General features: G+C 25.0%; 1 protein-coding gene across 1 annotated transcript; it reads right to left on the minus strand.

The window, feature by feature from the left end:
* Positions 1-1,044: 1,044 nt before the first annotated feature.
* On the minus strand, positions 1,045-7,364 carry LOC106786313. The gene is made up of 16 exons (XM_014747543.1): positions 7,349-7,364; positions 7,081-7,233; positions 6,632-6,835; positions 6,176-6,342; positions 5,667-5,855; positions 5,218-5,397; positions 4,657-4,851; positions 4,155-4,376; positions 3,839-3,938; positions 3,501-3,678; positions 3,103-3,286; positions 2,717-2,838; positions 2,468-2,615; positions 1,977-2,146; positions 1,738-1,859; positions 1,045-1,454 (listed from the first exon to the last, which is right to left on the minus strand). Exons 1-16 carry the CDS (start codon positions 7,362-7,364, stop codon positions 1,162-1,164), a joined length of 2,643 nt encoding a protein of 880 aa, XP_014603029.1. The 3' UTR covers positions 1,045-1,161.
* Between the last annotated feature and the right edge of the window lie 4,098 nt (positions 7,365-11,462).

Below are 11,462 nucleotides of genomic sequence, written 5' to 3' on the forward strand. Positions count from 1 at the left end.
TAAATATATATATTTTATGATTATTTTGTATTTATGCATATTAAAAGAAAAAAACAATGGCCTTTTGTCTAACACCTGTTTTCAAATGAATATCAAATAATTATACGATATATTTATTATTATAAATATAAATGATATAATATTATATAAATTTAAGTTTTCATAGTAATTTATTACATTATTTTATACTTCCAAAGATTTTATTATAATATACGTTGTAATTCTAATTTTAGTAATTTAATCTTGCAACAATGTGACAATCATTATTTCTCTCTCTTTTTCTCACACTGATTTCTATTAACATGCTAATAAAATAAAAGTACAAATGTGTACGGAGATGTTCGATTAAAACTAATCAGATATTAGCATTATTTCTACATCGTTTCCGCGAGAAAAGCAAAATAATAGTAGGTGAAAGTTAGAATTGGGATCAACGACCTAAACGCGGTTCCATTGTATTTTTCTATTAGAGCTTGCTGTAATATAACTATATCGTTAGAAATGTTAAAAAAAAAAACAAAAATAAAAGAAAGAAAGAAAAAAAAAATACTTCTTGATTCATGACACTCAATTGTATTATCCTCTTGCATTTCTATTTATTCATTTCAAATAAAATGTTTAATTCTAATTCACAATTCGAACGATTAAAACAAATCCTGATTTTTTTCATGAAAGGATTACTGTATACACTAACTAAACATATTTATGTGTTGTATAATATTATATAAAAAATATTAAAAATTAATATATAACATATTCTTTAATTAAATTGCATGAAATATGTAAAAATTAATTAATTTGAAAATATATAAAATACATGCAATTGATGATACTTGAATGAATATTTTTAAAATTATATTTATTTATTTTTTTTATTTTTTTAATTAAATAGTATTGTGCAAAAATCATATTCGAAACAATTAATTTTTTTTTTTTTAATTAAATTTAACATTTTATTAAAAAATAAATTGTAAAGAATTTTTAACTTATAAATAAATAAAAGAAGATAACAAGATATGATCGACTTAAAAATTTTATTAAGTTAAATATTTATTTATTTTTACTTTTAACGGATTTCCTATTGAAAATATTTTACTTTATATACATCATAATATTATATTTATAACGATCGTTATATCAATGATTAATAATTGTAAGAGATCACTCCTTAAAAGGAAAGTTTCGTGGATAAACGGATATATGTGATACACGTGGTTGACCAATTGATTGGTGTCTGTTGAAAAATGCATCGGTTGGTGCAGGTTTCATTTGTAATTTCGAGGCTAATTTTTGTATAATCAATTTTTCATCGTTTTCTGTTTTCTTCGTATTTTTTGATTCTTTTTTCTTTGGTTTTCCTTGAGAAGCGTTTCTTTTACGATAGTATAATACTTCACCAGCTAATGTGATCATTGCCAAAGCGAGACCAAACAAAGTTGCTATGAAAACTCCACCTGGTTCAATTTTTTAATAAATATTATTAATAATTTTTATTATCACAAATAAAAAATTGATTTAATTAATTTGTAGTAAAATCGATATAATTTTTAATTCATATCGATTCTAAAAAATTGTTCTAATTATTTATTAATTTCATATTTAAATAATTAATTTAAATTATTTAATTAGATCCATTTTTCTTTTTCCTTTTTTTGAATTCGTTCAATTTTTATAAGAATAATTTTACTTTTTTATTAAAATTTTATTTCTTTCAAAAGATATAAATAATAAAAATACCTAAACTTTCCAAAGTTATGCCCTCGCTATCATCAGAATTAGGACACTGAGCTTTCAAAGATTGATTCCAGTATTTAGACGCCAAAGTTTCGAAATATCTGTCCTTTTGTAAATCAAGTATTCTAAAAATACCAGAACAAACATAAGTATAATACAGTATAAATTATGCACTCACAATATGTGTACGTAGAAACTTTAGACACCCTGTATAACAAATGATAAATAATTATATAATATACCTTCTACTTATTTCCTCTTGCAGATGACTACCCTGTTGAACTGCAATGGCGTAGGGTTGTTCAGCAAACACTTCACCTACTTCAGTTAAATTACAATTTCTTGTAACTTCATATTTGATTTGCGAGGAATCATGTATGAATGCAAATTCAGCGTTCTCACTGTCTATAACCTATAAAAATATATAATAAATAATCGTGAATAGTATTATTATTAATTACACAAAACTCAAATAATAATTACACGTTCTAAAACTTTCAAAAAAATGTTTGAATATAAACTAACATTATTATCAAATTTCAAAACTACAATTCTAACTTAAAAATATAACTTAAAATAAAAAATAAAATATAACTCAATTATATAAACTTAAAAAATATAATTAGCATTAAAATACACCAATGAACACATTTGACCAAACCAAAAACATTTCCTTAACCCTGTTATAATAATCGTTAGTGATTTATTTTAAGATACAAATAAATCAATTTACTTTTTTGAAACCTTCTTCCATAGTTTTAACTGGTCCAACTTGAGTAATAGCTTGTAATATATGTCCATATTGTTCTTTTATGGGATAATCCCAGACACGATATTCTACTTGATCACTGGTACTGTTCAAAGTGATTTCTTTCCAAGCGCTATAAAAAAAAAAAATATATATATACATATGAATGTGAGGAGAGATAATGAAAACAATAAAAAAAAGAAAAAAAAGAAATTTGTTTAGCTTTCTACTCACGTATAAAGTTTGTCCTCGGCATTCTTCATGTTTATAAAGTATTGATGAGCTCCTGAATTCATACGTACCGTGTAATTTATTCGTGATTGACGTGCCAATTGTTCCAGAGATTGAACTGGTGACTGATATCATACGAATGAATAATTATAAATAAACACTACATATTGTATATTGTTAATAATAATATACAAATATTACATTTTGTTTATTTTAATAAGATATAAAAATATTAAGTGTAATTATATAACGAATAATTATTTTATTATAATATTTTAAAATATTATAATAAATTAATTAATCATCCATATATAAATTAATTCATCTGTAGAATAAATTAATATATTATTATTATTTGAACAATATATCGTTAATATTATTTTTCATACCTGCATTCTTTCGACGGTAAGAAAAGCAGCCAAATTAGCAGTAAATGTAGCTAACATAAGCACAACAAACAACCAATAAGCAGCCACGAGTGTTCGACTTGACAATGCTTTTGGTGCTTCTCCACCACCTTGCGGTGTAAATGAAGTTAAAGCGAACCAAAAACTTTCTTTTAACGTAAACTCTCTAAAATATTAAATTTATATATATATATATATATATATATATATATTCAACAATTGTCTTAATATAATTTATAATTAAAAAACAATAATAATAATATGTTTTTTAAAGGAATTAATTTAACTGAAATATCAATAATATTTTCTAAATATTTATACTAATATTTCTTTTTGTTTTTAATTATTTATGAATGTATGTATATACAATACACTTATACCTGCAAGGATAAGGATAAAGTCTTTTATTATTTCTAGCACTATACGGTGAATATTTATCTAATATCCAAATCATAATCCCAGTAAGGGTCAAAGCACCGACAATACTTAACCAAACCTCAGGCCTTAATACTGTCATAAATTTAAACAGTGATGGCTTTCGAACAGGTTTCCTCATAACTAAAAGAAGAAATAAATCTTTAGTAAGTATTATATACTTGACAAAATTCAATAAGTATCATATTGTTAATCTATGAAAATATATCCCTTAAAATAAGCTTCTCATAAACCATTAGAATATTATAAAAAAAAAATAAATTAGGATTGTATTATTTCTTACCTATGAGAATACCGGATTGTTCGAAATAAGGTGCAACAAAATCAATAACTTCTTCTCTTTCCGAAGTCATCGTTAATGCACCAACCGCAATATCTGTTTCCTATAGAACAAATAATAAACGTTTATACATTCGAGTATAACTAGTTGATATTCTAAAGGGGCAAAATTTGATTTCTTATCTTGAAATATTAATTTATGTTGTCGAGTATAAATGGTTGACGTATTTTAGGGGTAAAATTTAGTATTCTCTATTTCATTGTTATATATTTTTGTTTAATTTATCAAAATATTAAATTGATATTAAAATTTCACTTACTCCTTTAGCTAAATCACCAACCAGTCCACTCCATTGACCATTTGGTAACTTTTCACCGAAAGAATGATCCATGGGAATTACCAATTCGTAATCAAATTGCATTTCTATCGATAGTTTCTCGATAAAATCGATACAATATCCTTCCCATATCTCGTTACCATCAGAGTCTCTCATTACTTGACTAGTATCTGGATCTATCTTTGGCATCGACCATGGTATTGACTAATACAAATTATTAGAAATCGATAATTAACACAAAATTACATATACAAAAATTAATTAATATGTATATATGTCACAATACATAAAAAGAAATACAATTTACTTGAAAATTCTGAGAAAAATATATTAATTAATTTTATTATATAAATTATATATTGTATAATTTTCTTTAACCCCCCCCCCCCACTTAAAAGAAACTTTTATTTACAAATTCTTTTTTAACTGTACACTTTTTCATATGTATATACAAAATTGATTGAAATTAAACTATAAACCTTACTTTAGTAGTTCCAATACGAAAGAATCTTTTGGCAGGATGAATATGGGTACCCGGAGCTTCAACGATCTTCCCTCTGGTCCATGTACCAAGTGGTTTTAATACTCCCCGTTCAAGAGTTTGCAAAGAAATTTCAGCTTTGTACGTGATCGTTGTTTTATCTTGCCAATATTCGAATGTATCGTTGTTGTTCAATCTCTAACGTGAAATATCAAAAAAATAACACACAATTTTAGATATATATTATTAAAAATTAAATTCAATTGAAACATATGATCTAATTAATTAATCTCACGAAACAAAAACAAAATCTAATCAAAATTAATAATATATAAATATTAATAATAATAATAATATATTAATTATATTAATTGATATTAATTATACTTATAATAAATATCAATGAAATGGATTAGCAATAAAATTTTATAAAATTCTTTAAAATCGAGGTAATCGATTTGATTGGTGAACGATTCGTATGTATTTATATGTATATGTATACATACATAGATTCTATTAGATTTGTAATAATCAATCAATATCGAGAATAGGTAAAGCGCTTACAGACATTAACAATTTATTGAATGCCTCAGAAGTTTCGTTCGAAGTCGATGGTTCTGGAGTTATAGTCAAATCCGAAGGACATTGACCTGATTTAGGTTCCACACTGATTCCAGACTTTTGTATCTCGTTCATGACGCTGACCATCAGACCGATCAAACGTTTGAAACAGATTGGAAATATCTGACAAAATAAACAAAAAATGCCAAAAAAGAAAGATAATAATTGGTTTGAATTATTTTTGTTATATAATGAAACAAATATCAAAAAAAAAATTAACTATTTATAATAATATATTGGAATATATAATTTGATTTGATTTTTTCTTTCTACGTAATTTCAAAAATGTTTAACATTTATCTATAATACAAAACACATATGTATTCTATTTCTTTTATCATTTGTTTTTTTATTCTTATGCATTAGAAACAATTTGTGTTTTAAGATCTAACCTGAAAATCGATTGGACAATTGCAATTAGCTTCGCCCAACAAATGACAACAAACATCAGGATTCATAGTCAAAATTGTGCAGGATACATTAAGCGAATCCATATTAATATATTTGAAATCTTTATAACGATTATCGGTGAAAATTAAATTCCAAATGTCGTCCCTTTTAACTAAACCACCTTCGATAGCCTAGAAAATAAAATTGAATTTATTAAACACAGATATTTCTGGGAGTACACATCCCAAAAAATTCATATTTTATGTATAATATGAGATTTTTTGTATGGTCTTATGTTAATAATTTTATAATATATTTCTATATAAAAACATTCGGAATAAATTTTTGTAATAATTTATTTGAAAGAATAACCTTTCTGCAAATGAATATTCGTATAGAAAAAATTGTGACCATTATTATATTGTATTAGTATCTTGTACGATCACGCAAATTTCATCAACGAATTTAAAAAAATATCACCTTTGATCTAATAGTAAATTAAAAGACTTACAGTTTTAAAAAATTCCTCCATCTTGTAGGTACCCGAATAAATTGCATAATAAGAAGGAGATGGTCTCATACTTCGTATTTTAGATACTGTTCTATCAGTAAACTCGTCAATAACAACCAGTCTGATTATTGAAATTCCAATGAGATAGTACAAACTTTGATTGAGTTCTAAAAGAAATTAATTAATTTAATATATATAATATCTCTCGTAAAAAAATATAATATTATATTAAACTAATTTATAAAAATCAATTATATAAATATTCTTCTTATTAAAACGATAAAAAAAGTATTATATTAGAAAAAAAAGAATTTCTAAAATTACTATGAAATGATCGAACATTTTGTTTTATTTCTTGTATGTATAAAAATTAAACAAAATAGTAGGATTCGTTCGATTAAAAATCGAGAGAGAAAAGAATGAATGATCTTGAAATAATGAAATAATATTTTGTACCTCTTTCATCTTCAAAAATCAAACCAACGTCGGTTGCATTTTTCATTAACAATAAATCATCGATGGCCTGAACGTAAGGATTTATGCTACAATCGCCACGTTTGTAAACGATACCTTTACTTTCAGCTATCACTCGTAATAAATCCCATCCGGACCAAGTCATGTCTAATATTAAACTTACACCCTTGTAAAGTGCAGCACAGACTGAAGAAAGATATTTGAAAAAAAAAAATAATAATGATGAAATATAAAAAAAAAAAAAAATAGAAATTAACAACGTTAAGTTCTCAAAAAATTTGTTACAATTACAAATAAGAATAAAGATAAGATATAGGAAACAACAATTAAGACAATTAAGAAAAGTTTCTTAAGAATTGGATATAATTAGAAAAAAAAAAGTATATTTTTGTTCACAAATATTTTCTACAAATATCGAATATTTTTAATACCTTTTTGAAAAGTCTCATTTAAATGTTCTCGATCTACTTCGACCTTAGACAAATGTACAGTTATAATATCGTTACCAAAATCCTTCTCAGCACTCGAAGCTGCATCGTTTAATACACTCAAAATCGAGCTATCTTCGTTTTCTATAACGACAACTGAAAAATATGATCGTTCGATTAGAAAAAAAAAAAAAGAAGAAGAATTTATCAATAGATTAATATCGAATCATAAATCGTATAATTTGATTCCACATTTTTTAAACTATCATACCCAAATTATATCCCATATTACCTGATATAACAATTTTATTAATATAAGTAATATCCTATATATACCCTGATATAACAATTTAAAAAAATATTCATTGTATGCGTATACACACAAAATTATATAAAACATTAATATTTACATAATTTAATATAATATTAATATAATAAATAAAATATTAAATTTTAATATTTATCTATACAAGAAACACCGCGAATTTTTCAAATAGCGCTTACACACACAAATATATTATATATATATATATTACTTACGCAAGCTCATCGGAGTTTGAGATTTGGTCGGTAATAAAAATAAAAATCCAAATAATAAAATATAATTGATCATTCTTCTAATCTCGAACAGCAACATATTGAACTTTTAATGCTACTAATACTTCTAATGTCGAAAGTACACTATATACAGAGTGCTGATTCTTCTTCGTAAGGGGAACATTCAAAATGGCTACGCCTGCGCCCACGAGTTTGACGACGATGTCATTTCATAAATATTAAATTAGTTATTTATCGAATCATTAACTTCTTCTTTATTGTTCCTTTACTTTTTCTTTTATTTTTTTTATTTTTTTTTTCTATAAATGCACTATATGCACGGGGAATAGAATTTCGTTAATACAAAAAGAAAAGCACGACTTGTTTTTCGTATATTTATATATAAAATCAGCCTAAAATCAACTTAAAAGACACGACACGCAAGCCAATATATCCTAACGTGACTAGTATTCCATCACTATACTTTCATACAAAACCTTATTCCTGTGTTAACCTACGATATCGATTTATGTCTCACGAGGATTACCAACCTGAATGTCCGATGATCGATCCTTTTTTTCTTTTTTTTTTTTTATCTATGTAGGTTTATATGTATACGCATATGTCTCGTTATATTTTATTTGTTTCCATTAGAAGATTTTATTTCTTTTTTTTTTTATATTTTTGTTTAATACGCCAAGAGTAATTTCCATTGTCGTTTGGAAAGAAAAAAAATAGGAAAAAAGAGAGAGAGAGAGAGAGATAACGTCTAACGTTAATTGTTTTTATATTTCAATAATATTTTTTATTTGAAAAATATTATTATATATTATCGAATTTATAATTTTATTTTTCTATTTTATATATTTTGTATTATTGTTCATTCTTTTTTTTTTTAGCGAAAAAGAAAGATTTGTTCTTTATCAAATGTCCATCAAAATGGCGGACAAATTATAGATTAGTAAATTACTGAGAAATGTGGAATGATAAGAAAATTAGACCAAAACTTTCTGTAAGAAGAATATAAAAAGTTTTAAAGAATAAAAATAATGTATATTTTATTTTTCTAAAAATATACTTTATTAAATTTTGTATCAAAATGATGCAATAAAGATTTCTATGATCTATACAAGAGATAAGTTAGCTACCGTAATTACTTTTTTTCTATGTACACGCGTGTTTGTTTAGTAACAATCGGATCGAAGAAATTGTTATGAAAAAATTCAAACACAGTCTGAATAATTAATAATCTTTATAGATATTAGAAATTACTCGTGACATTTGAAGAAACAATCGATTCGAATGTTATTGATTACTGAGCTTTCTACCCTGAAACCACCCTTTCACCCCTAACTCTGTTTCTAATATACAAACCTATTCAGTCAGACAACACATTTGTTTGAAATTAGAGTAATGCTTGTAAATCGCTCGTTGAAAACTCTAATTTTCTAATCGATATTGTATAACCGCAAAAGTAACACACAAATAAAAGTAGTTACGTTATCGTTAAAGATAATACAATAGTCGAATTATACAAATGTATTTGCACACACAAGCACGCTCATACACACATAATAAAATATATACTTTCGTTATTTTTTATTTAATGTGTTATACTCGTAAATTTTTTATAATACTATTACAATTTTATATACAATATATTTTTTTTTTTATTTATACGTATATATAATATCATTTTTATATTTTATATTAAATTTTAACAAAAAAAGTTACTAAATGATATTAAATATTAATTATTCTCTTTCAAAATTTTGTTATAAACAAAATACACAACTCTATCAAATATTTTTATACGAAGATAAATTCTATGGGGCAGAAATATTAAAAAAAAAAGAAAAGTATATGTATTTATTTATAAAGTATATTGAATTCTTTTTTAGATCAACATACAATTTGATTCTATATCTACCAGAAACAGGGATGAATCGATAACAAAAATCTATCGTTTTTATTCGTGATCACGTTATAGATTTGTGATCATGGGATAAGCTTGATTAATTTCCATGCTTGAAAAAATATTTGATCAATGATCGGAGATTTCCATCAATGCGATAATGATGTTAGAAACAGATTGAAATTATGCTACAGATGTTTCAATACCATGACTGTACTTATCATAAGTCGTTGGGGTTTCATTCTCTATAGAAGCAACATTTAAAAACCTTACAAACAACGAAATAACAAAATACAGGTCAATATATTCACTGAAACCAAAGCCAAACAAATAAATTTTTTTATTTACTTATATTTTTTTTATTTTTTTATTTAACCTTAAGTGCATTGATCTATCTTAATAATTTTTTTTAATTGGATGCATATGCAGTATACACAATGTTGTGTTGTTTTTATTTTATTTTAAAGAGTTGTAATAAAAATTTTTTTTTACTTTCAACAGATTACAAAAAAGGGTTTTGTATAGGGCCTTAAAAAATATAAATACGGCTTTGATCCAACCCCGTACAGCAGGTGAAACGAATTGCTTCGATGATTGCCCACAAATTCGTATCGTCTCTCTACATTTCTTTTTCTTTCTTTCCTTCTTTTATTTTTATTCCTTTTCCTTATAAATGAAAAAAAAAAAGAAAAACTTCTCTAAATCGATTAAATTATCCATTTATAATTTGTAATCTCGACAATTATTGTACAAATATTTCTATGTGAAATGATATAATATTCATCTATAAAAAAAAAAAAATTTATAAATAATATCTCAACATTTCTTTGAAACAGTTTTGTTGAGGGTTTCAAATTATAACGAGCGAATACTTAACGAAGTTTAGATGTTTTGTGTTTTGAATATTAATAAAAATAAAAAGTTATGTCTACCAATGAAAAAAGACGCTGAACTGTAAAGATTAAGTTTCTGAAGAAGTCCCAATAACTTAGTTGAATTAAGTTCTACTTCTTTTTTATGTCCAAGTTCCCTGTGATACCTTATCATTAAATATCACAACATTTTTCCGTCGATACATTCCTTTACGTTCTAATTCATATCCGGTATTAAATGCTTATCATAAAATTCTTGTAGATGTCACTACTAGTACATTTAAGATGCAAGATGGCGATACATTATACGCGTATGCCCAGATACAACAAAAAATTAAATCAAATCCTATATTCGCGAATCGATCTCACAACAATTAAATTCTTTCTCGTAATATTTTTCTTTTTTTTTTTATTAGAATAAAGAAAAAATAAATTCGTAAAAATTTTTGCACGATCAATTATTATGTCTACTAACATTTACTTCCTACATTTCACTCCCTGTCTATTTTATGAATGTAAAACTAACGAATATTAAACTTTGATCCATTCACAAACATTATTTTAAAAATGTTATTTCTCTTTTATAGCAAAATAATGTAATAACATTTCGTTGTTTCAACATCGATAAACTTTATTATCACAAATACGACACGAATGCGAAATAAAACAAAAAAAAAAAATACAAAAAATATGAGAAAGACTAATAATAAGAAATCATTTAATTCTCATTTATTTAAGAAGGGATGAAACGATCGTGTTCTCAATAACTTTTGTTAGTTTGTTCTGCTTACGCCAAACCTCCTCATTCCCTCCACCCTTTACACAAGTCTTCCCTCAAAGTTGCACCGAAACTTTGCAACAAAAAAACCCATCAAATATTCGAGTCATTCCGATGTGAGTGAAACGGGTTTTGTTTATAACGATTTCTGGCTTTTTGTCTTTTTTTTTCTTTTTTTTTTTTTTTTTCCGACCATTTTACTTAACCGAAAAACGGTCTGATGTGCGTGTATTTGTTCGTACTTTGTATATTTCTCTTGCGTAATTTGTTTCCAACGCAACGG

The sequence above is a fragment of the Polistes canadensis genome, unplaced genomic scaffold (assembly GCF_001313835.1).
Source record: "Polistes canadensis isolate GaletaPanama2010 unplaced genomic scaffold, ASM131383v1 scaffold_72, whole genome shotgun sequence".
NCBI classification, from domain to species: Eukaryota; Metazoa; Arthropoda; class Insecta; order Hymenoptera; family Vespidae; genus Polistes; species Polistes canadensis.

What these genes read in the sequence shown, in the direction of transcription:
- LOC106786313 (XM_014747543.1), bottom strand. An exon ending in GATTTTTGAAGATGAAAGAG is followed by an intron (nt 6,343 to 6,631) that starts GTACAAAATATT and finishes AATTTCTTTTAG; the next exon opens with AACTCAATCAAAGTTTGTAC. An exon ending in ATTGTCCAATCGATTTTCAG is followed by an intron (nt 5,398 to 5,666) that starts GTTAGATCTTAA and finishes TTATTTTGTCAG; the next exon opens with ATATTTCCAATCTGTTTCAA.